This window comes from Staurois parvus, unplaced genomic scaffold, assembly GCF_062004578.1.
Source record: "Staurois parvus isolate SC_StPar_1 unplaced genomic scaffold, SC_StPar_1.0 ptg001062l, whole genome shotgun sequence".
Taxonomy (NCBI): domain Eukaryota; kingdom Metazoa; phylum Chordata; class Amphibia; order Anura; family Ranidae; genus Staurois; species Staurois parvus.
In genome coordinates this window covers 1,762,330-1,787,979 of record NW_028318858.1, presented here as the reverse complement: position 1 = coordinate 1,787,979, position 25,650 = coordinate 1,762,330, and the positions used below count along the sequence as shown (strand labels likewise).

Here is a 25,650-nt window from a genome sequence, read left to right as displayed (position 1 = left end):
ACAAAAATTGGCATCCCCCCCCGCAGAAAAAGCCTGACATTGACCAAGAACACCCCTGCCCTCCACCCAAGCCTTCCACTACCACTGCTCCCCATATATCAGCCACCATCCCCCATGGTGAGAGAGAAAGACACTCACCTTTACAGCTCTGGATATCCCCAGGAACGAGAGTCGAGCTGTGCATATACTATCATGATACCCACAGCATCTCTTGGAACACACCAGGTCCCCATGCCATGTGTGTCCCTTCTTCCGTCCCTTCCTCCAAGGGGCAGTGCTGCCCCCCTTGAAAAATGCCACCCTAGGCAAATGCCTTGTGGTAAATACACCCCTGCCTCCAGCCCCCTCCACTGAGCACTGGGGGAACAAATCAGAGAGCTGGTGACTGGCAGAGGGCAGAACTGAGCGATCAGCGGTGTTTGATCACTCAGATCTCACTACAGAGCCAGCAGGGAGCAGATGCAGCATCAGATCAATGCTGCATCCATCTAGGTGAGTATAAATGTTTGTCCACATATCTCTTTTAAGCACTCTCAATAGACCCGGTTAATCCAAGCAAACATTCATGTTTGTACAGTGATCATTCATCCAGTGCCTTGGCACTGATCACGTGACTCCAGGAAAAGGAATTACCAATCGCTATCTGCAATGGGAGGAGGGGAATCTATCTCAAGCTTATAAAGATGGCGTCAATCTGCTTTAATGTTACCAAGTTAAATAACCTTGAAAAAACCCTTGGGGGCAGCATTTATTACTATGACCCAGTGATCATTTCCTTTGTGGCCTTCACAATCCACAAACCTATGATACAGAGATATTATTTGTCTTTTCTGAAGGTCTCCTCACATAAGAATAATGAACAATCCCCTCATCAGTTGCTTGTTAAGCCCGCTGTAGGAATTAAAAACTTTGCGAATGTTAGAGTCGGAAAATGTGAGGCTCAGTGATGTGTAACAAAAATGAAAACAAAATAAGGAGGTTATGACATTTTCTGCTTCCTTCAGGATATTAACTCTGAAGGAAGTGACATGTAGACAAATTATCACCCATTTATTCCGCTGTCTCCAATCAGTCCTGGTGAGTCAGTCAATCAGCGTGCTCTTTGAGAGCAGCGGGAGGCCGCTTATTTTGCCAACACAGTGTTCTTGTCCTCATGAATGCCTTCATTAGCTGAAGACGTGGCATCCCAGGACATCACCCAATGAGATCTCTTTAAGTCCACCATCCCCCCAATGTTCTACTGAATACGGCTGTATTAAAGGAAACCTGTTATCAGTAAAATATGGATGTTGACGTCTCCTTCGGATAATACTAGTTGCCTGTCTGTCATGCTGTCCACCTTGCTCAATATTTTATAAAAGAGGTCCATCCAAAAATAACAAGATAAAAAAGAATAGCCCATTAAAAGATTCAATAATAACCAGCTGTTGCTTATCTTCAATCCAGAGATTATCCTATTTTTACACCACTAAATGTGTTCATTCTGATGGCCAGTAACATTCAACCCACTTCCTCTTAGCCCTGCATTCACCCCAGTCTGTGAATGGACAGTGAAAGACGTAGGACGGTGATGAGCTCATCTCTCTGTCACTCAGCTCTCTCTTCCTATCAGCATGCTCCTTGTCAGCACATGATCTGTTCCTTAACCACTTGCCCCCCTGAGGATTTACAACCCTTCCTGACCAGGCCATTTTTGTGTTTCGGTGCTGCGTTAATTTCACTGACAATTGCGCAGTCATGCAACGCTGCACCCAAATGAAATTTACGTCCTTTTTCCCCCACAAATTGAGCTTTCTTTCAGTGGTATTTGATTGCCTGTGCTTTTTTAAATTTTTTGAGCTATAAAAAAAAAAAAAAAAGCGATAATTTTGAGAAAAAAACAATATTTTTGACTTTTTGTTGTTGAACATGTCCAGTAAAACATTTTTAAAAATCTAATTTCATTATAAATTTAGGCCAAAATGTATTCTGCTACATATCTTTGCTAAAAACAAATTCCAATACGTGTAAATTAATTGGTTTATGTGAAAGTTATAGCGTTTACAAATGGTGGTATATATAATGGGATTTTTTTTTTATTTTCACTAGTAATGGAGGCGATCAGCGACTTATAGCAGGACTGCGGCGGGCATTCTGACACTGGGTGGGAACTGACTTGGTGTCACTGACATCTCCAGTGACACCAATACAGTGATCAATGCTACAAAAAAGCACTGACTGAAGCTCTATGTAACTCTGTTTGTTATACAGTACTTGTTTGTAATTAACTTTTTATTGATTTTCAAAGAAAAAAAAAGCACTGACACTGTACTAAGGACACTGGGCAGGAAGGGGTTAACATGATGGGCGATCAAAGGGTGAACAGTGTGCTGTTTTACTATGTACTGTGTCCATGTGCTTCACTGTAAGCACATGGACAGAGTACATAGTAAAGCAGCACACAGCACACTGTTAACCCTTTGATCGCCCATTATGTTAACCCCTTCCTGCCCAGTGTCATTAGTACAGTGTCAGTTACTATGTACTGTGTCAATGTGCTTCACTGTAAGCACACTGCTTTGCATGGCTGTGCTATGCACAGCCATGCAAAGCAGTGTGCACGAGTTGACAGGGAGAACTGTTTTGTTTACAAACAGTTCTCCTCTCCGTCAGAGATGCTCAGCAATCACCGGGCGTCAGCAAGTAATCACCGGATGGGACCCAGTGATTGACAGCCGCATATATATATATAAGTGATTTTGCGCACCCGTGCCGCCCTGTAGCAGTATTTCTGCTATAGGGTGGTCGGGAAGTGGTTAAACTGATTTTTCCTCTCACAAGAAGCTGACACCAGGTCAAATGCAGGTACATACACTGCTTGCATTTCAAAAATTAATTTAATGATGCACTAAAGATTACAGAGCTGGCTTCATTTGTTTCTTTTATATTTGCCTGGAGTTCGGTTTGAAGTAACTGACCCAAGAGAAGTATGCAGATTAGGACTTATTACTATTCTCTGACTTTTCTGGTCTGCATACTTATTCTGGCTCAATGAATCAAAAGATATTAAAGCCAGTGGGTCAGTGTAAGAGCCAAGCAGTGACTATATTAAAAAGAAGGTCAGTAATGACCCTAATACATCTCTTAATTGAATTAGGGGATACAGTCTATTCATTGGGTAGGTTTTATTTTCACACTGACATTGTATCTGCACCTCACTGCCCACTAGTTAAATGCTAAAATGGTTGCCCTTTCAGGCCCTCGTTCTGAACTTTTGAATATGCAGGTCAGTGTGTATCCTAGCTCCAAGTATATCCCTCTGAATCCACTATTGCCTCCTCCATACACTGGAGCATTAGCGGTTGCATTACAAGGAACAAGGCCAAGTCACCAATGAGGACAATTTAGGTGTCTGCCTCAGGTGGCCCTAAGGGAGGTACATGGGGAGGTGAAACTAAGGCCAGGATGTCCATACTGGAAGTCTGTAATTAAGTTTTCTTACATGGCAAGACCACTTACTGTTATCTCACATATATATTCGTATTATTATAGCCAAATTTAGCACCCTAACGCCTCCCAAAGTTTTCACACTACATAGACAGTAATATACCGAAACTTGTGGATTGTTCCCGATTGGTGTGCTATTACCGTATTTTCCGACGTATAAGGCGACTGGGTGTATAAGACGACCCCCTAATTTTCCAGTTAAAACATAGGTTTGGGCTATACTCGCCATATAAGACTACCCTCCTTCCGAGGCAACACCATTTAAAAACATCAGATTTTTTAATTGAAATGGTTATGACTTACCAGTACTTAAAATCCTTCAAAATCCTCATGTTCATCCTCTGACATCATAAGTTCATGAATGACATCTTGTGATACATTTGTAAGACAGTCATCATATGGGTCAAATACAGAATACTGAGCCAAGCTGTTTCAAAATGTACCGGTACGTCTCTACGGTAATCAGACCGCTGGATGTGTGTATGTACAGTAGCTGCGGCTACATACAGTATACGCTGGGCCAATCACGGCGAGCGATGTATTCTACTAATGAATACAAAGCCTGCTCGGATTGGCCAAGGTTGTGACATCAATAGCCCACTTCTCTGGCTCAGCCAATCCGAGCAGGCTTTGTATTCATTAGTAGAATACATCACTCACCGTGATTGGCCAAGTGTATACTATATGTAGCCGCAGCTACCGTACATACACGCATCCAGAGGGCTGATTACAGTAGGGACGTACCGGTACGTTTTGAAATCGCTTGGCTCAGCGCAGTATACTGTATATACCGCACATCCAGCTGGCTGACAAATTAATCTGTCATAGGGACATTTGTTTTGAGCCAGCTTGGCTCAGCACGGTATACTGTATGTACAGTATTACCACACATCCAGCCAGCCTGACCCAAACAAACTCAAGGTTCACATTTTATACCCCGCGTATAAGACGACCCCCAATTATTGGGGTATATTTTTAAGTATAAAAAGTAGTCTTATACGCCAGAAAATTCTGTACTTTGTGGAACGTTTCGCCACATGGTTCACGAAATATCGGCGTTTTTGTGGTGAAATTGGTCCCATAGGAATGAATGGCGGAATGTTCAAAACTAGAGTGGGAGCTGACAAAAGCTAGAGTGTGCGCTGAAAAATCAGGACATGATTTCTAAACTGCCATCACTCCCTCATTTTCAAGCCCACCTACACATATCTTATATCAAAACGTTCAGCTATCCCCGCTGCCACTAAAAATGTCCACGGCGAAGCCATAGTCCTGATAGTTTTCACAATATGACCATTTGTTTGCAACTCACGCAGCCCATTGACCTTTTCACAGTTACTCCAGCCACTTCAACCACACAATAGCAGGAGCGGACTGACCATTTGGAAACTCAGGCACTGCCCGAGGGCCCGGGGTCAGTAGGGGGCCCCATGAGATGCCCCTGGTACCTTTTTCATAGGCTTTTTTGAGTTTGGGTAAGGACACAGGGGCCCCATGATCCCCTATTGCCCGGGGGCCCCATGAGTTGTCAGTCCGCCCCTGCACAACAGTTACTCAAGCCACTCCACTCAGTTACTCCGTCCACTACAGTTGTAGACTACTGGTGGAGGCAAGAACACTTCACACAATTTCCCCAGGAATTGTAGCTTTTGTAGTTCTGTGATAAAATCCCAGGGTTCGTGTAAATGAGCTCCCTGCCTGCCTGTCACATACACAGGCACAGCAGTTGAGCCCCTTCAGTGATGCAGAGCCTGTCAGCAATGTGAGCTCATCATCAGTGCGCACAGCGTGCCAGTCACTGAGCCTGTTTGTATGACAGGTGCAGCGGCCATGCACTTTTACTGAGGGACACTGAGCCTGCACTTTTAACTGGCCTTGTATCACTGAGTTGACTGCCTGCTGGTGCACGCACACCGGTGAAGCAAGAGCTGCCCGAGACCGCCACTTTTATTGAAGGGATGACAATTAGCAAAAAATAGCTGCCTCAGGTGGCATCTGTCCCCGGTATGGCCCTGAGGAAGCAGTGTGCCCAACCCACAATTCCTCCTTTGACCAGCATGTCCCACCCACAAGTCCTACCTCAAGTACTGTGAAAGGCCTACCAATTTTGTTTCAATATGTTTATTATCGTATTATTATGCATTCACCGGCCACTTTATTAGGTACACCTTGCTAGTGTCAAGAAAATATCCCCCACACTAAAATATGCACCACGACCACCAGCCTGAACCATTGATACAAGGAAGGATGGACCCTACCATCTGAATGTTGCAGCAACCAGTCTCCCCATTCTCCTCTGACATCAACAAGGCATTCTCATCCATACAACTTCCATTCACTGGATATTTATTCTTTTTTCGGACCATTCTCTGTAAACCCTAGAGATGCTAGTAGATCAGCAGTTTTTGAAATACTCAGACCAGTCCGTCTGGCACCAGAAACCATGCCATATTCAAAGTCACTTAAATCCCCTTTCTTTCTCATTCTGATGCTCAGTTTGAACTTCAGCAAGTCGTCTTCACAACATCTACATGCCTAAATGCGTTAAGGTGCTGCCACGTGATTGGCTGATTAGCAATTTGTGTTACCAAGCAATTGAACAGGTGTACCTAATAGAGTGGCTGGTGAGTGTAATATGAGTATACAAATCCTACGCAAATTGCGATATCAAAAGGTAAATTATAAATTCCCACAACGCAGATGGAACATAGCAAAATACCAATGCCGAAATATAGAGAGCAGTAAGTTACTCCAAGACATCTTAAACATTTGTCCGAAAATAAAATGGAAAGATATAATCTTAATGTTGTTACAAACTGCCCTGCCAAGGCGTAGAACAACCCTAAACAGGGGACCTGAGAAGAGATCGCATTTCAACATTCCCACAACCCACTGGCCAGCTGACGCGGGTCGTGGAGATACAGAATACTTCATACCAGAGCCATAGCATAGTAGCTGAGGAAAAACAAGGAAGGGGAAAAAAAAAAGAGAAAGAGAAGGGAAAAAAAAAAGGGGTGGGGAGAGCCAGAAAGTCCTTCCAAAAGCCAACTTCTCCTTTCCACACATTGCAATCAATTGGGAGGTTGGAGGTATTTGATTCAGGGATCCCAAACACGTTCAAACCTACATGATCTATCTTTCAATATGCTGACCAGCTTGTCATTTAGCATGATCCACGTCAATTTAAATTTCATAACAGCTAAATCTACTACTAGTTTCTTCCAGGCAGTTAGTATAGTGATTTTTTCCTCAGGAAACAAAGTAGATGAGGGTGTCCGTGTGCTTGGTAACATCATTGACAGGCTCACTGAGGAGAGCCACTCTGGGGTTTTTCACTATATTCACATGGTCACAGTATAAATCAGTTTGTGAAATTTCACCCAAAACAGACATATTTTAGTACAGGTCCATCCAGGGGCGGACTGACCATTTGGAAACTCAGCACTGCCCGAGGGCCCGGGGTCAGTAGCGGGCCACATGAGATGCCCCTGGTACCTTTTTCATAGGCTTTTTTGAGTTTGGGCAAGGACACAGGGGCCCCATGATCCCCTATTGCCCGGAGGCCCCATGAGTTGTCAGTCCGCCCCTGGGTCCATCAGGTATGAAACATCATAGTGGGCTGGTCACACCCCCTAAAGCACAAAGGGGCAGTCCCCTGGTACATTTTAGAGATGCGATCCAACAACAGGTACCATCTGGAAAGTACTTTGTATCCAGCCTCCACTAAGGTGGTATTCATAATACTGTTATATGTGCGCAGAGACCAAGACCACCAATCAGACGAGTCGAGCCCTTCCCCCAGTCCTATTCCCAGGGCCCACCAATTCTATTTGAAATTGATTATATTAAACTTGAAAAAAGCTCAAATGTTGAAAATGGCTAAACACAACAGTACAAACCTTGCACAGAAAAGTGTCTGCACATTCCTACACATGCAGAACTAGGGGAAGAAGGGGCAGTTCCAGGGCACTTTGTCAGCTCCTTCTTGCTATACCGGAAGCATTTGCTGAAATTATTCTTTGCCCTAAAAAGACATATCTAGTTATTTATGAACACCAAACCATTCAACAATGAAGAGGAGTTTCACCCAAAATTCAAACTGGCAGATTTACCTACATAGCCTACATGCTACACCCAACAGTGCAAACAGTGGGGAAACAAAGTGATAACAGTTAAAGTGCGACTCCAGCTAACAATTGTTTAAAGTTTTGGATACAGTAGAGAATGATAACGATGAATTCCAGGTAAGAATATTTTATACAATGTTACATTGGTCCACCTTAAATGTAACCATGTATATATCATACCTGGATCTGAAAATCACTGAAGTAGACATCGCTACTCCAGTGATCTCCACTTCCTTCTAGGTCCCGTGCCGAGCAGCTTCCCAGCTGCATTGTGAACACAGGAAGATGGCTGCCATTGAGAGAATGCTTTGCTTTTTCCTGAATGAATGCAAAGCTTTCCGTGATTGGATGAGATGGAAGAGCCTGATACCACCACCCTGCCTCTTCACCTTATCCAATCAGAAAACTCTTTGCCTTTTCTGAATGAATGCAGAGTGTTCTCTGATTGGATAAGGTGAAGAGGCAGGGTGGTGGTATCAGGCTCTTCCATCTCATCCAATCACGGTACGCTTTGCATGAGCAGGCAACCTCCTGTGTTCTAACCCTTCCCTTTTTTATCCAAAATTGAATTGTACTTCAAGGCCGTTTTAGAACTTATTTTACTGATACATTGGGGGGAGATTTACAAAAACTGGAGCACTCAAAATCTGGTGCAGCTCTGCATGGCAGCCAATCAGCTTCTAACTTCAGCTTGTTCAATTAGGCTTTGACAATAAAACTTGGAAGCTGATTGGTTTCTATGCAGAGCTGCACCAGATTTTGCATTCTCCAGTTTTAGTAAATCCCCCCCCCCATTTGTATCACAGGTCTATAATATCCCAATTACGGCTAGCTTTAGGCTTGCTCTTCAGGAGGCCACTATTCATCTCTGTTTAATTTATAGCAGTCTGAAATCATCTATTGTAGTTAACTGTAACCGCTTGTAATAAACTAGAGGACATTAGAGGATCACTGGTCAATAACCTGATTTAAATGTACATCTCACATTACAAATTAGCAGACAAATATTACATTTGCTTAATGGGGTATAGCACTTTAGCAGCCTTGTTCACTGTGGGAGAAAAAATTATTTGAAGAGCTGAAAGCTTCTAGTGAATCAGCACAAAAATCTCCATTCCCGCACGGGTAAATTGGTTCATTTAAGACCATCCTTTGAACAATGCAGATAGGTTAATAACCGCTATATGTTCCATTATTCCAGGATTATCATTTATGGGGCAAACAAAATATTAAAGAACAATTGCTGCAACAAGGGAATCCCATCAATAAGCTATTAATGCTATGCGGTGAACACGATTACTGTGCTAAAATCAGAAACTTCACTCAATTTCCCTTCACCGACAAGAGTTCTCTGTAAGCCAATACGGCAAGAATCTAGACAAAACCTCACGGGGTTACTGGGAGTGTACTTCCCTGAAGAATGTGCTGGGGTAGATCCTCGTGTGCATACTTTACAAATTAAATCTAAACCTGACTAGTGGCTATAGGAAACCCCTTAGGCTGGTCATATATTAATCATTTTTTTTAGTTCAACCAACATGATGAATGAAAAAAAAAAAAAAGACTCAATTTACATCAATGATTCAAATCACTCCTGCTGTGCTATTGTGTTGTGACAGCAGAGAGCCTTCCCCGCCATCAGAATACACTGATCAGTGCAGCCGGTGGCACTGACTGTTTAGGAAAAACCCGAAATTCTAGTTGTACAGAAGTTGATCAATAGATCGACTTCTGTACAACCAACCTGCCCATACATGGATCGATATTCGGCCAGTCCCTGCTCAACCGGACGAATTTTAATCTATGTATGGCTACCCTTATGCTGGCCATAGACGGGTCAAAAATCGGACAATTTTTCAGACAAAAAAAAAATCGGCCGATTATCGCACCGTTAGTTGGTTAATTGGTCAGACGTTTTTCGGGGTTTTGGCACATTTTTTTATCAGTAAAGTTGGGAAAAAATCGGCCGATTTTGCCGATCTGCCAATTTTCCCGGCAATGATGGGCAAATCGGCTGATCGTTTTACCGATAAAAAAATCTGCGCATGAGCCATGACCTGCCAGAAGAAGAAAAAGAAGAAGAAGAAAAAGAAGAAGAAGAAAAAGAAGAAGAATTCCAGTCCGCTATTATATTTTATATGAAAAGCATTGAGGTTGCAACAATGTATCTAATGTATGTCAAATATAATAGCGGAGCTCTCTGCAAGGGACAGAAGTAATTAAATGCCGGCCGTAGACGGGATGAAAATCAGCCGATTTTTTTTACCATTGGTGGTAACGTCGGCCTATTGAACGACCGATTTTTCTTTTTTTTTTTTTAAATAGCTGGTTTTTGACCCGTTTATGGCCTGCATTAAGTCTTGATCTTTTACATCAGATTACGAACCTGCCATGGGCATGTCTGGGGATTCCTCTCGTGCACCACAATAAGGGCTTGCTCATGCTAGCGGATGGGGCAGTAAAACCCCAACACATGTGCACATGCTTTGCTTCCTGGAAAGAATTATATCTCATTCCATCCATTCAAGCGAATGGGGCCTCTCTGCAAGCATGCTGCAACTGCCTGCAATGTATTCTGTTGCAATGTGCTAGTGTGAGCATCAAGGGGTTAAAGCTAGCCGTGAGGAGGTGAAACCATGCCTTCTCATCACCTGTCAAATGCTGGATGAAGAGTGATCTGAATGCAAATTGCTCTTCAGGGAGCATTGCTAGTGTAAACAGGCCCCTAGGGGTTTCTTACAATGCAAAAAAATGGGAGTGGTGTGGACTGGCATACTATAGCAATGCCTAAATGAAAATTCTATTAAAATACTGATTTTTAATTGTACCATAATACCCTTAATGGATGTCTAATTTAAGCTAGATATTACTATGGATAGATGGGTGCGTTACTTACCAATGCCTCTAAAATCAGCGTTTACTTAACTTCCCCTGCTAGCTTCAGCATGCACTGTGATAGAAGCATGGCCAAGAAAGCAGATGCCTATACTAAAATCTAGTATACAGGGTGTCCCTAAAGTCTGGACACATATGCGAAATGCATACTTTCAACAATTTTTCAACATTTTATGTAATTGAAATATTATTCATTAACATCTTCAATGTGATTTCCACCATTTGTGATGCAAAGTTCCATGCCCTTTGCAAGATTCACATGAACCCGATGCAGTAACTCCACATTTCCATTAATTTGAGCACATTCATTCATGATGCGTTCCTTCAGGTGATTCATATCTGTGATTTTCATTGAGGATACCTTCTCTTTTAGCATACCCCAAAAAAAGAAGTCAAGGGTTAAGAACTGGTGAGCTTATACAGTAATATATATTTCATATATATATATACAGTGAGGAACAGAAGTATTTGAACACCCTGCGATTTTGCAAGTTCTCCTACTTAGAAATCATGGAGGGGTCTGAAATTCACATTGTAGGTGCATTCCCACACAGCCAGGATAACCAAGGAGTGGCTCCGTAAGAAGCATATCAAGGTTCTGGAGTGGCCTAGCCAGTCTCCAGACCTAAATCCAATAGAACATCTTTGGAGTGAGCTGAAACTCCGTGTTGCTCAGCGACAGCCCCGAAACCTGACAGATCTAGAGGAGATCTGTGTGGAGGAGTGGGCCAAAATCCCTGTTGCAGTGTGTGCAAACCTGGTCAAGAACTACAGGAAACATTTGACCTCTGTAATTGCAAACAAAGGCTTCTGTACCAAATATTAACCTCCTTGGCGGTATTCCCGAGTGTAGCTCGGGGTAAAGTTTCAGTACCAAAAGCGGTAACCCCGAGCTACACTTGGGCTTACCATGCGGCGTTGCTCAGGGAGTCCCTGCAGCACTTACCTTGTCCTTCGCTCCCACGATGTGTCCCCTGCAGCGTCCCCGGCCATCTCCTCCGGCCGATGCCGGCATCTGGCTTCTGCGTTCCGGTCCCTGTGACGTCGGGACGTACAGGCACCGGAACCGGCAGCAAATTTGACATTTTTAAAAAATGTCATTTTTTTAAAAATGATTATTACATAGTAAAACATTGCTGTTTCAATGCATTTCACATACATTTTGTCCCTACTGCTTTGTCCTGTGCCCTGCCTGCATTTTGACTGTTCTTTCTGCCTGGAAACTTAGAAAAGTCCATGGTGTCCAAAAAGCATCCCTTTACGTCAAAAGCGGTTTTAGACCAGCTAGAGAACAGCGATAGTAAATCAGAACCACTTGCAGAATTGAGTGATAATGATTCGTGGGGAAATTCGTCATCAGACACTGAAAACGATTTTGCGACTTTGCTTAGCGATGTGCGAATTTGCCTCTGTATTTCAAATTTCAGTGTTTTTGGTTTGATTATATTATTGAATTAAATTTATTATTATTATATTATTATTTTTTATGATTATTTATTAAATTATAATTTATGATTTTGTGTTTTAAATTTTATCATACCCGGGATGTTTACTAGACTCTTGTTCGTACAGATTTCAGTGAGTTATTCCTAAAAATTACAGCCTACAATAAAAAACTACATATTTCCATGCAAAAAAATGGTACCGCTTTCAGCACAAAAAATCGGAAAGAATCATACCGCCAAGGAGGTTAACACTGATTTTCTCAGGTGTTCAAATACTTATGTTCAGCAGTGCAAGACAAATAAATTCTTTAAAAATCATACAATGTGATTTCCTGTTTTTTTTTTAAATTCTGTCTCTCAGGGTGGGAATGCACCTACAATGTGAATTTCAGACCCCTCCATGATTTCTAAGTGGGAGAACTTGAAAAATCGCAGGGTGTTCAAATACTTCTGTTCCTCACTGTATTTACATTTCAGAAGAATATAATGTATTTGTATTGTATTTTCGGACAACTACTGTACTAGTTAAGTGAAAATCGTAAGATTCGGTATCGTACCATAAAAGTTTTTGTGCTTGTCCCTTCTATTTTTTTGGACGATTGCTGTGTACTAACAATTAGATTATCGTACGATCGCTTTAAAAGCGGCATTTTTCTTACGATATTCTGATTGCGTATACGGGGCCTAAGGAATGATTTAGGAATGAATAGGGAGGATAACAGAAGCAGAAAATTGTGTTACTGGCTTTTATACAGGGGATCTCTAAAGGAAATATCACTACGTGTGTGTGTGTATGTACATGTGTGTGTCTGTGTATGCATGTACATGTGTGTGTATGTACATGTGTGTATCTGTACATGTGTGTGTGTGTATGTACATGTGTCTGTGTGTACATGTGTCTGTGTATGTATGTACATGTGTCTGTGTATGTATGTACGTACATGTGTCTGTGCGTGTGTATTTCTGTGTATGTACATGTATTTGTGTGTATGCGTTTCTGTACGTGCCTGTGTGTTTGTACATGTGTCTGTATGTGTGTGTGTACATGTGTCTCTGTGCATGTGTGTACATGTTTCTGTGTGTGTGCGTGTATGTACATGTCTGTGTGTGTGTACAGGTGTCTGTTTGTGTGCGTTTGTTGGTGGCAAGTAACTCTTAAGGCCTGGCTAGTAGCTCAGGACTTGACATTTTAAGCCCTGCTTTACAAGCACATGAACTTTAATGGCATCCCAGTCTTAGTCCGTAGGGTTCAATATTGAGTTGGCCCACCCTTTGCAGCTATAACAGCTTCAACTCTTCTGGGAAGGCTGTCCACAAGGTTTAGGAGTGTGTCTATGGGAATGTTTGACCATTCTTACAGGAGCACATTTGTGAGGTCAGGCACTAATGTCGGACGAGAAGGCCTGGCTCGCAATCTCTGCTCTAATTCATCCCAAAGGTGTTCTGTCAGGTTGAGGCCATGAATGGCGCAGGCCAGTCAAGTTCCTCCACCCCAAACATGCTCATCAATGTTTTTATGGACCTTGCTTTGTGCATTGGTACGCAGTATTGTTGGAACAGGAAGGGGCCATCCCCAAACTGTTCGCGCAAAGTTGGGAACATGAAAATGTCTTGGTATGCTGATGCCTTAAGAGTTCCCTTCACTGGAACTAAGGGGCCAAGCCCAACCCCTGAAAAACAACCCCACACCATAATCCCCCCTCCACCAAACTTTACACTTGACACAATGCAGTAAGGCAAGTACCGCTCTCCTGGCAACCGCCAAACCCAGACACGTCCATTGGATTGCCAGACAGAGAAGCGTGATTTGTCACTCCAGAGAACACGTCTCCACTGCTCTAGAGTCCAGTAGCAGCGTGCTTTACACCACTGCATCCGACACTTTGCATTGCACAAGTTTGGAGGTCTTTAGCTATTGACACTGCAGACAGTTGGCGACTTCTGCGCACTGTGCGCTTTAGCATGCACTGACCTCCCTTTTTCATTTTACGTGGCCTAATACTCCGTGGCTGAGTTGCTGTTGTTCCCAGTTGCTTCCACTTTGTTATAATACCACTAACAGCTGACTGTGGAATATTTAGTAGCAAGGAAATGTCACGGATGGACTTATTGCACAGGTGGCAACCAATCACGGTACCACGCTTGAATTCACTGAGTTCCTGAGAGCGACCCATTCGTTCACAAATGTTTGTAGATGCAGTCTGCATGCCTAGGTACTTGATTTTATACCAATGATTTGGACAGGTGTCCCAATACTTTTGGCAATATAGTGAATATTTTTAGCAGATTTCAGTGTCATGATATCCCCACCATAGACCCCAATCATGTCCACATTGGAGCCATTAATGTCCCAGCCCACTTATTGGTGTTCCCTTACTGCTTGTTGCATTCTACATAATATAAACTAATTTATTAAAAGAACAAAGACTGCAAGTCTAGAACATAAGGACCAAAAGCACTGAGCTAACAGTGTAGTAGCGTCTGTGGATTTGCAGAGCTCTATCTGTGATAGGATATAGCAGAAGTAAGGGTAATTAAGGCTGACAAAGCAAAAACGGATATATATCTGCCTTTGCCTTTACAAACCCAGATATTACTTTGTAGTGGTAGCATCACAACTGTGATACACATACCTTTTGCAAAGAGCAGAGCAGTGGGAGGGATCCTGCAGGCTTCACCCACTACCAGCTGCCTACAAACAACTACAGGAGGGGGTGGATACAAGACCAGTTACCCTGCACAAACAGAGAGAGCAGCAGTCACCGGTCCTTATGACAGGAAGACTCTTCACAGAGACAAATTGCCATGTTGTATTACTGCACAGATCCAGAAGAAATACACAAAGGACACCAGTAAGAATACACATGCCTCTTATATTTAAACAATATTTACTGACAGCTTCAAAGCAGAACTCCAGGAAAAAATGTTTTTTATATGTACAGATACAAGTGCTTCCATACCTTTCAAGAAATTATTGATGTTCTGGTAAATAGTCCTCTTTCCAGTGAGAAATCTAGCATTCTTTGTTTGAAATGCACTCTGCCCCCCTCATATCCTGTTCACAAGACCGGTGGCTGATGTGCTCTTTATCCCCCCAGCCACCAGTCTTGTACATTCCCCCCTGTAGTGCATTATGCAGCAAGTACGTTGTTGCTGGCTGTAGTGGCCAGACCAGGGAATCTCATACTGTCCACTGTGCTGCATAGCTAGTGTTGGGCCAGGAAACGCCTGGTCTGTCCTGCCTTCTATGAGCTCACTGAACGACCAGGAGTCTTTGTCTATGCCTGCAAGTTACAAAAATCTCCTGCCACCCATTCTCGATACTGTGGGGATAATGTATAGTGTCACATCCATCCCCAAAATGTAAAAGTAGTAGAAGAGTTGTATGTGGGTGGTGTCCTATGAGTAGCACAAAGATCTGCCGCACACACACACCTATGGTCCCGCCCACTCTAAATACCAGGGTATGATGGGATTTGTAGTCTCAGTGAACAGCAACGAATACCAACAGGAATTTCTGTCACCGCTTCTGAGATCCCTCCTATTAGAGCCCGAGGACAGAAAAAGAAGCTGGAAAAAAAATGCCATCACTGATTTTTTTAAACAGTGAATTTTGTGCAAAATAGAAAAAATCACCAGAGCCGTTTTGCTGACGTATCCACATATGGCTATTGTAGAGATTTTAACACAATCCTGGAGTTCTTCTTTAAAGTTTATTCAAAGGACCACATAGACGGCTAAAATTTTGTCTGATTCCTGCTGAATTGACTGAAATGTGAACCATGTGACCCTGCAAGAGGACAAAAGTTGATTTAAAAATAAACTGAGCCAGGTGTTAAATTATTGGCCAAACAGTGACTGCATCCTATTATTTACAGTCATAGTTTGGCAATACCACTGCCCACGGCAATAGAGATTCCTCCATCCAGTCTGTTAGCATAGATTGGGGACTGTACCGATTTTCTCTCTACAAAAATAACACTTGGTAATAAAATATAATAACAAAGAACTATGTAATAAAAATCCAGCAACTACAATTTAAAATGGATAACAAATACATATTTCCACAATCAACATCTATATAGACAATATAAAAGAAGAAAAGTAACACAATCATCTGCTTCATTACCCTCACTACGTTAGGACAGATTATCAAGTAAGGCAGTGCAAAGAGCCATAGTGATGTGCAAAGTGCAGCAAACTATAAAAAAAAATCTGATTTAATCTCTAAAAACAAGCAATGGAGAAAACAAAAATAACAAAAGCTGATCTGTGATTAGATTCTGTGGGTTGTTGTAGATCATTGTACTTTGAAGTACCTCTTTGGCTTGAAAGAAAATGCAGTAATGGCCAATAAAAAAGGATCTAGAGTCCTACAGACTTTTTCACTTTGCACAATGCACCCTGCAGTATTTCAAGGCAGATCCAGAAACATGTAAAAGGCTTTATTTAAAGAGTGCTAATTCTTAAGTGCAGCCAATCGGAATTCATTTTGTCCAGGTCTGATGTTAGTAGAATTCTGATTGGCTGCAATGGAATATTAGACTTAAAGACAGCATTAAATAAGGCCAATGGGATGTCTGTATGAAAGTTTTCTAAACATACAACTAAATATCATTACAGTGTTCAAAGTTACCTTTAAAGCTCAGTTCACACTGCTGCGACCCCAAAATTGTGTGACTTGCTTGCGAATTGCTTGCACATTCCCTTGAGACTTTTGTGATTTAACATTGCAGCCTATGGCACACAAGTGCCACCAAGGTCGCAGAAAAAGTAGTGCCATTTTTTTGTCGCTGACACTTGAGTCACATTGATCAAGATGGCATCCATTGAAATTAATGTGTTTTGATTTGGCATGCGACTTTATGTGTCGTAGATAAGTCACAGCAGTATGAGCTGGGGCTTAGAATGGTCAATAATCATATAGCATTTAGAACCCAAAGTACCGTAAGTAGTGCTGTTTTTTTTTTATTGTAATGTGCAAACCAACCAGAGCAAGCTCATCCCAGTTAATTATTATCTGGAAACTCAAGGAACCCATAGGTATGAGACAGTGGTTGTTAGAAAATGATCCAACTGTGAAATTTTATCTTCCAACTCTTCTGTAGACTTCTCAATAAAATAGGTGCAGCGCTAGAACAAGGTATACAACATTAATGCATATATGAATTAGAAATAAATAAATAAAATGCAATATATATATATATATAAAGTGCATTAATATATATAAAGTGCAAGGTATAGTATCACCATATGGTGACTGTAATAGTGAAAAAATGACCCAAATAATATTACATAAAATTCAGGATGGCCACCAGCGGCCAGGGGGGCTACAGCATCCAGACGTCATGCCACCTGAATTTTATGGCCAGTGTCCTTATTATTTTATCATTTTATACACCTGTTTTTCTATGGAATAAAGCTATCCCTTAAACAGTATCACACTATGTGGTGTCCCTTATTGGGCTCTCCCTGTAAGTGCCGTCATTCGCAAAGCCTATTTTAGAGGTGACCTCAGGCAGTGATACATACCAAGGGACCCAGAGAATCTAACACAGATGTGACCAGACGCTGTGACACCTGTTCAAGGTGGACCTAGTGGTGTATAGGAACCTGGCCTGACCTGGGAGCAGATGACCTGATTATATCTGATGAGACAGGATTAATCTCACATGCGTGTTTAAAGCGCGCTTCTGGTGAGTGCACACTTTGCTTAGTCAGACACATCATCTGTCACCCCCGGATCAGATACCCATACATGCTGATTGTGATCTTATGAGATCCTCACGTTTTGCAATATTATTTGGGACATACCTTGCACTTTATATATATTAATGCACTTTATATATAGATATTGCAATTTATTTATTTATTTCTAATTCATATACGCATTAATATTGTATACCTTGTTCTAGCGCTGCAACTATTTTATTGAAACTTACTTTGGAAGGTTTTCTTGGTTGCCTTTTGGTGTTCTAGCGGCTGTCTTTTGAGGTAGCGCTCGCTGATATCTCCTTGTTTATATCTTCTGTAGACATGTATGGGGTGATCAAAATTAGAGCAGACCTTACATTATAATAGCAAGGTTTGCTTAATTAGTGAAGACCCTCTCCCCTTAAAAAGTAGCACTGAGAAGAAAATAAATGTGTGTGTGGTTGGGGTGTGTGTGTTTGTAAGTTAGCTGATATACCTTTTGGCCTTGGTCCAAGGGAGGCATCATCACCCTTCCAGCGAGATCCCAGGGAAGGCTAAGTAGCCCAGATCTTGCAAAAAGTAGGTCCGGCACTGTGCTGCAAAATTATCTTGCAGGAGCTGGGCCACCCAGCATTCCATGGGATCCTGTAGAATGGATGGTGGCATCACCAACAACAGTACAGTCAGGGGTAAGGTAAGTATAATAACCAAACTTCCCTCCACAGTTTTTTATTTTATCAATTTAGTGGAACATTTTATCAAGGGGTAAGGAGCCCACACTAAATTAGCAAATCTTGCTTGGGGTGCAAGAACTGCTTTAAACTGACTATATTCAGGAATATGTAGGCAAATAACAGGTTTGCAGCAAAACCCGTGTCACTTTAAGAATACGGAAATCTGTTGAGTGGTACCCAGTACAGGAACTTAGAAATGACTCCACATAACATCAGCAGTTTTCTACATCCTATACTTTACCTAAATTTCAGATGTTCTGATCAGGAAAAATCCCTACAGTTTCAGGTAGCATGGAACCTCCAGATACCTGCACGTCATGCATCTAAGCAGCTTTCAGTATTCCTAAAGTAACAGGAAAAGTGTATCTCCAGCCATTTTTTTTAATTTTAGATAGAACTTCTCTTCTGTCAGGCTTTGCCCCTGCTAGGATGGTCCACTCTCGGTATTCCTCCTGAAGACCAATATCAGCGGGACAGAAATTGATAGGAGATTCCAAATTTTACAGCGCTCATCAAGACAGACAACAAAGGAAATCCTCCAACGGGGACATCATTAGATGACAGCTGTCAGTTTGAAGAGATTTCCTCTCATTTCTTATTGTTTCTCCAGGACAGTAAGCAGACAGCAAAAAAAAAAAACCCAGAATAAGGGATTTAATTATTCCCTATGTGTCCAAAACTAAAAAAAGACACAGTTTTGGCTACAGATACACTTCAATGATAAAATGCAAATATGAACTTTTAAAGAGAAAATCATTAGACCTTTTTTTGTGCGGAGTTTTGGCCAAAATAATTGCATCAACTAGAAAACAATACTGTGCTTGTCTTTGGACTAACAATAGAGAACACTGGCCGACCGGCCAAAAATTTCAGGTATGCAACTATGGGGTGATGGCCATCTCATGCTTATGGTCCCTTTATTACAGCTACTTTAGAACTTTAGCCTTTACCCATGATCATTTCAGAGAGCCCAACTAGCTTCTCCTCTTGATTTTTTTTATTCAATTCTAGAAGAAAAAGCGGGGACGCTGGTTGGTCACTACTTGAACCACAGACAGTTCTTTCAGTAATTTTAAAATTATACACAAGCAGATTGATCAGGCCTGGACTGTGAATTTGAAGGATCAAGTGAATTTCCAAGTTAAATGGTAAACCCAGATCCTCCTGAATATGTATTAGTTAACTTTCACTGTCCACATAGAATCCTACGCTGACTGAACCTTTGTAATCAGGGTTTGTGACATAAATGATTTCCTGTGCATACTGTGACCTTACTCTTACAAATTCAAGAAAATCAGCCAATCATATTCAACCTACGAAGTATCATAGCTGCACAATCCATCTGCCAAGGAAATTGCAGCTGAAATCGATCTGTCCATCTCTGATACAATAATAAGACCAAAAGAAAAATCAAATACCAAATAATTGTTAAAATGAGATACAACTCCAATCATAACATCATATCAAGTTATTCTCAGGATAGATAGACAGAACAGCACAGAGAGAATGAGAAAAGACTGATGAAATCATGTATGTGAGTAAAATTCCACAACTGGAAATAGAATCAGCTGAGAGTCTTACCTTTTTCACTCACACTTTCACTTTCAATCTCAACATCGTCACAACTCGTGTACTCCGGTGTTGAAGCCAGCTCTTCTTCCGAGCTGCTCAACGAGATCTGCCGTGTTTTACCTCCCTTTTTCGTTTTATGAGGCTTGGGCGGTGGTGGCCTGACAGACTCAGACTGGTCTGAACTTAGTGAGTCATTCCTAAGCATGGTTTCCATTTTTTCTCTTTTGGTTTTCCTCACGGCAGAACTTGGATCCAAGTGGTGCTGCTTCCGTAAAGAATCAGTGCGCCTCAACTCAGGCCTATCGTTAGGAATAGGGCTCCTCCTAGGAGTTGGGGGACTATGATTTGAGTTCCTTTGTCGACCAGAACTTGGCCCCTGCACATCTCTAGTTCTTTCTATAGAATAAGAGCGCTGACTCTCCATGGCCGCCCTACGTTCAGATGCAGACCTTTGCCGTGACGGTCTGTCTAGCCTCAGCATTGACATCCGAGACTCTTCTAATTCTGTATTAGCTAGAGAAACGTCACTATGTCTCCTTTCATGTCGCGCTCGTGAAACCTCCGCATGGATGCGCATCTGTTCTTCATATGGTTGAGGTTTTACCGGATATCGAGCCAAATTAGGGTCACTCCTATACCTCGCTTGATACTCCTCTTCCCGCCTTTGTCTCTCATATTCATCCCTGTCCTGAATGTCCTCCTCATCTACCGAATACTCATTAGAACGCCTCCGACTTCTCCGGTAATCACCGTGCTCAGGTTCATCATACATCTGAGGCCCTCGCGGCGATCGCCGGTCAGAATAATCTGATGGTGATCTAGGCATTGCGCTGTCTGATGTAACATACTGTGAATGTTCCCCTATATCGTCCCGTGAGTCGTATCTTCGATTCTGGTCTCTGGATATGGATGGACTTCTTTTCCTGCAATATCAAACACAACTGCAGTTACTCTTTGTGGACAATGTGGTCTTGAACATGCACTATTGCAAATATTATGAACAATGAAAGACCATTTAGAGGTTACAGTCCTGTTTTTACAGATTTGATTTAAGGTGTATCTGAACCCAAAAATAAAATACTGCAGTTTACTTGTCTTTTGGTGTGGAGCCAGCATTAGGTTTCTTTTTTTTACAAGTACTTTCATCTGATGATCCTTCCCAGTAACATACTTCATATACACCACCTATTCTGGTTGAAGCTGGAGTAACCAGATTATCAACCAAGGCATGGCCTCCACAACTAAACAATAAGAATGCTCCCTGGTGTACCAATAAGAAGTTTCATACCAGGTTGGGTTAACATCTGCCCTGCCTCTGGTTTTCAGTAAATTTCTAATCTGTGTCACATTTTGACTCAACCAACCACCCATGACATGGAATAAGTGCACAACAGGCAACATTTTAGGCATTATCCTATCAGTCTACTTTGAAACAATCATCTTTATTGCAGATTTCTTTGCTCAGACTGGTGAGGCTCCGATTCCAGCTTATTGAGTGAAATGTGTTGTAGCTCTCTGTAATCTATCACCAAGCCTCAGGATTAGAGGGAAGTGCAATAATGCCTCGCTGAAGAAGTTTTATCATTTGTCAAGTTGGTAGTGGAATGGAACACAGCTCCTAAGACAAACTCCATCTCCTTTATCATTAGTTGAGAGCAATAATATCTACGGATATTACAAGTACGTTATAGTTCAGCTGCGTACTGACTGATATTGAGGATGTGCTTCTAATATTCCAAGAGTAACTGTGTTGTAACAACAAATGTTAAGGTAAAGAAATCTTTAAAATCTAATGTTTAGGTAAATTTTATTTTTTTTTTTAAAAATCAGCACAAGGAAAGGGACCGACATTCAATGAGAAGTGTCCTGTGCGGCAGTGGCTGCTCTCTTCGTTAAAATCTACAGTCCTCTGCCCCACCCTTCCCTTTACACCTGCAGCTGTAATCTTCCAGTGCTACAGGGGTAAATACAGCCACTGGACCTGAAATAAAAACTCGTCAAGAAGAGTGTCGATAATGCACATGCTTTCCACTCTTCTTCTCCATTTATTATTATTATACAGGATTTATACAGTGCCAACAATTTACACAACGCTTTACAATATAAGGGGGACAGTAGAATTACAATACAGTTCGATACAGAAGGACTTGGAGGGCCTTGCTCATGGAGCTTACAATCTAAGGGGGGGTGGAGAGGTGGCACAAAAGGTAATAGCTGCAGGGGATGATCTTATGGAGGTGACTCAAGTATAGTTCTTAGGTGGAGGTAGGGTAGGCTTCCCTGAATGAATTATGAGTTTTCAAGGATTGTCTAAAGGCAGACAAGGTAGAAGCTAACCAGACATACTGGGGAAGGGAGTTCCAGAGGATTGGAGAGGCTCTGGAGAAGTTTTGGATGTAAGCGTAGGAGGAGGTAACAGGGGAACTAGAGAGTAGGAGGTCTTGAGAGAAGCATAAAGGACGGTTTGGGTGATATCTGCAGATGAGGTTGGTGATGTAGTTGGGGGCAATGTTGTGGATGGACTTGTATATAAAAGCTATACTATGGCTTCCAGCAAAGAAAAATGCTTTATGAATGGAGGACAGATGGATGAAGATCCCCTTCCTCCATTCATGAAGGGCTTTTCATAGAGGGAAGCTGTAGTACAGTTTTTTTAATGGGGGAGGGGCAGAAGGACGGGCATAGACAAGTCCCTATGACAGGTCCGGCAGTAGTATTAACCCCCACAGCATAAGAAGATTAGAGGACTGAAGATTTCAGCTAAGACAGCAGCCACCAACACAGAGGACACTTCTCATTGAATGCAAGTAGTATCGCTTGTGCAGAGTTTTCTTATTTTTTTAAGATTAACTAAATTTATTCTGACCATACATGATACAATTTTCTTATACAATTTCCTTTAGATTTACCTTCAACTCTGTAGTGCAAGGGCCTGCCTGACTGCATAAAATTGAAAGTGCTTATGTTTGACCTCATATTATATGGTTTTGGTAAACCTAAAGGAAAATTGTATAATGTATAGCCAGCCTTGGCTGTAATCCTGAAATAGTCTTTCCAAAAATGTGATTAGATGCGGGGCTGAAGATTTATCTGTCAATCTGGGGATTTTCGCTCTAGCATTGCCTGTTGGCAGCAAGCACTAGAGGGTGCTCCAGTCTTTGGGAGGACAAAATGGGCAATTAGTGCCCATTCACCCCAGTGGGACGCATTATGGTGCTGGTGTGCTGAGCCAAAATGGCAGTGTGATTAGAATGTAAGAAACTGCTACATTCTCCAAGCTTACTGTGGTGAGTCCTTTATTGCAGCCAAGAATTGTTTTTGGGCCAATGGCATAATCGTTCTTTTTTGGACTCATCACAGGAAGCTGGAAGAATTAAGGATTTTAATAAATGCTTTTATCAATCGCTCATCACTTGACAATTAACATAAACTATTGTTAAACCAGAACTCCAGGCATTTTTTTTTTTACCATGCGGTAGGGCTGTACCTACACTGCATGGGTTAACTGCTCATTTTGGTCTAGGGGTTCAGAGAGCTGAGATATACTGACCTAATCCTTCCAGCGCAAGACTGGTCCCTTCAGCTCCTGCCCACTCACGGTCCAGCAACCTTGTGCGGTAGACTGCTCCTGACCTCAGACCGGCTCTGGACATGAAGGAAGGAAGGCAAGTGTCCACTGTTGGACATGGGGACCACCATTTTGCGGTGTGTATAAGCTGTGTTCACACCTAAATGAGCAGTTAACCCATGCACTGCAGGCACAGTCCCACTGCATGGTAAATAAAGATGGTCTTGAGAACGCCCTGTGGGTGGGGCGAAACGCGTTGACGCACTTCCGGTCTGCCGTCATCTTGGCCTACGTCACTTCCGGTATTTGGAACGCACGCCGACTTTTCCGTTTCAAGCGGCCATTTTAGAGGTGGAAAGCTGGTCATCCTCTACAGTGATTCTTAAAGCGTGAGATCCCTATATTTACAATTTGGAAACTTGTTCCTTTGAAGCCTTTGAGGCTATTAAACAAGGCCTGTTATTTTATTGAAACATGTGAGTGTCCTTATTCTATGGATTTATATGGTATTGAGTGGCAGTATTACACTATGTAGCCTTTCTTTCCTTGCACATTATTGAGGATTCCATGGAGAAGTAGAGTGGAGCCGATTGCTGTATCTAAGCAGGGTGAAGAAGGTGATTTGAGTTCCTCTTGAGGGGCTATAGGATCCCTTATATCCTATGAGGCTTATTACTCACCTCCATCTGGTGAGTGCGGTCAATATTATTTTTCACGTGGTGATTAGGTGGAAGCACATTTTGGAACACTGTCTTGAAAATCCTTTTGGGAAAATAAGGACTTATGTTTGATATATTATATATATATATATTTTTTTTTTTGCACGGACATTTATTTATTTGTGATTATTTTTATTTATTTAATTTTTGCGCTGTTTTTAGTGTTATTTATTAAATAAAGATTTGCCTGCAGTTCTGCTTTAAGATTATATATATATATATATATATATATATATATATATATAAAACAATAGTATTACCACACTATACTTATTGTTTTTCTGAATGTCCCTGCTAACATAAATTAACTAGATTTTGGTCATGCCAGTAATCCACTGGTTTTCAGTTTCAGTACCAACACTTGTGACAAATTCATGTACTTCTCATGTGTAATACTTTCAGCTATTGTTGCGATAAATTCATAAAGAAATACTGTCATATTGGCGGTAAGGAAAGTGGAGGTAAATAAAACCTCTTCCCTGTTGGAGTAAGCCGTTGATTGTGTTGTAAGTGTAATTATTGTTTGACATCTTTTGAGACAGTTCTGCAACAAAATTTTCTTTAAAATGATATCTGACACATTTCCATTATTCTCCCAACTTCTCGAAATAGCTTCCCTGTTTGTAATTTAAACTCACTTCACAAGAGAGATGCTTGCAGCAGATTTATATATACCTTACCGACATGTACATGAAGTCATTTGTCGCACTACCGTAAGACAGATTTCTGTCTATGACAATCTATCCATTCCAGGGACAAAACTTCAAAAACTGGGCCTGTCCTGTGAAAACAGTGGTACCTATAATTTGACCTGATGTAAGCACAAAATGTAAATTTTTATTTACATTTTAAAAAGCAATAATGTGATCAGAAAATAAAGCAACGGCCAAAGAAGTTTAAAGAGATTCTAAAGCCAAGACATTTTTTAAAAAAAAAATGTCCCAATAGCTAGCTGTATTGCCTCCTTACTCCTCTAAATACTTACCTGAGTCCTCAGGCTGTGCCCATCTGTAGCAGCTCTCTCCTCTCTGCCTGCATTTAAAGGACAGAGAGGCAGCCACAGAAGTCATTGCTCCCACACATCTGCTTCCATAGCAAGTGACTTGCTATGGTGGCAGGCACAGAAGAGGAGAAGCCAAGAGAGTCAGCGCAGGACCCTAGAAGAGGAGGTTCAGGGTCACTCTGTGCAATTCCATTTCACAGAGTAGGTAAGTATAACAAGTTTGTTATTTAAAATAAAAAACCTTTATAATCACTTTAAACCAATGTTCCTCAACTGGGGTGTTGCTTGGGTTCTCCTGGAATGCCGCGAGCATGGGATTAAGTTTGCCCCGGACCAGCATCATGAGTTGTCATGGTTTAGGCGGGCTGATCATCAGCCCGCCTAAACCATGACAACCATGACAACTG

The 25,650-nt window shown here is 41.8% G+C and overlaps 1 protein-coding gene across 50 annotated transcripts in view; it reads right to left on the bottom strand.

The window, feature by feature from the left end:
• RIMS2 (regulating synaptic membrane exocytosis 2) overlaps nt 1–25,650 on the bottom strand; it is a 919,325-nt gene that overhangs the window by 468,808 nt on the left and 424,867 nt on the right. For all 50 annotated transcript variants that reach the window (XM_089658335.1, XM_089658295.1, XM_089658297.1 and 47 more), the window contains one exon: nt 19,963–20,876. In XM_089658335.1, the coding sequence (XP_089514461.1) occupies nt 19,963–20,876 (914 nt within the window). The remainder of the gene's footprint in view (nt 1–19,962; nt 20,877–25,650) is intronic.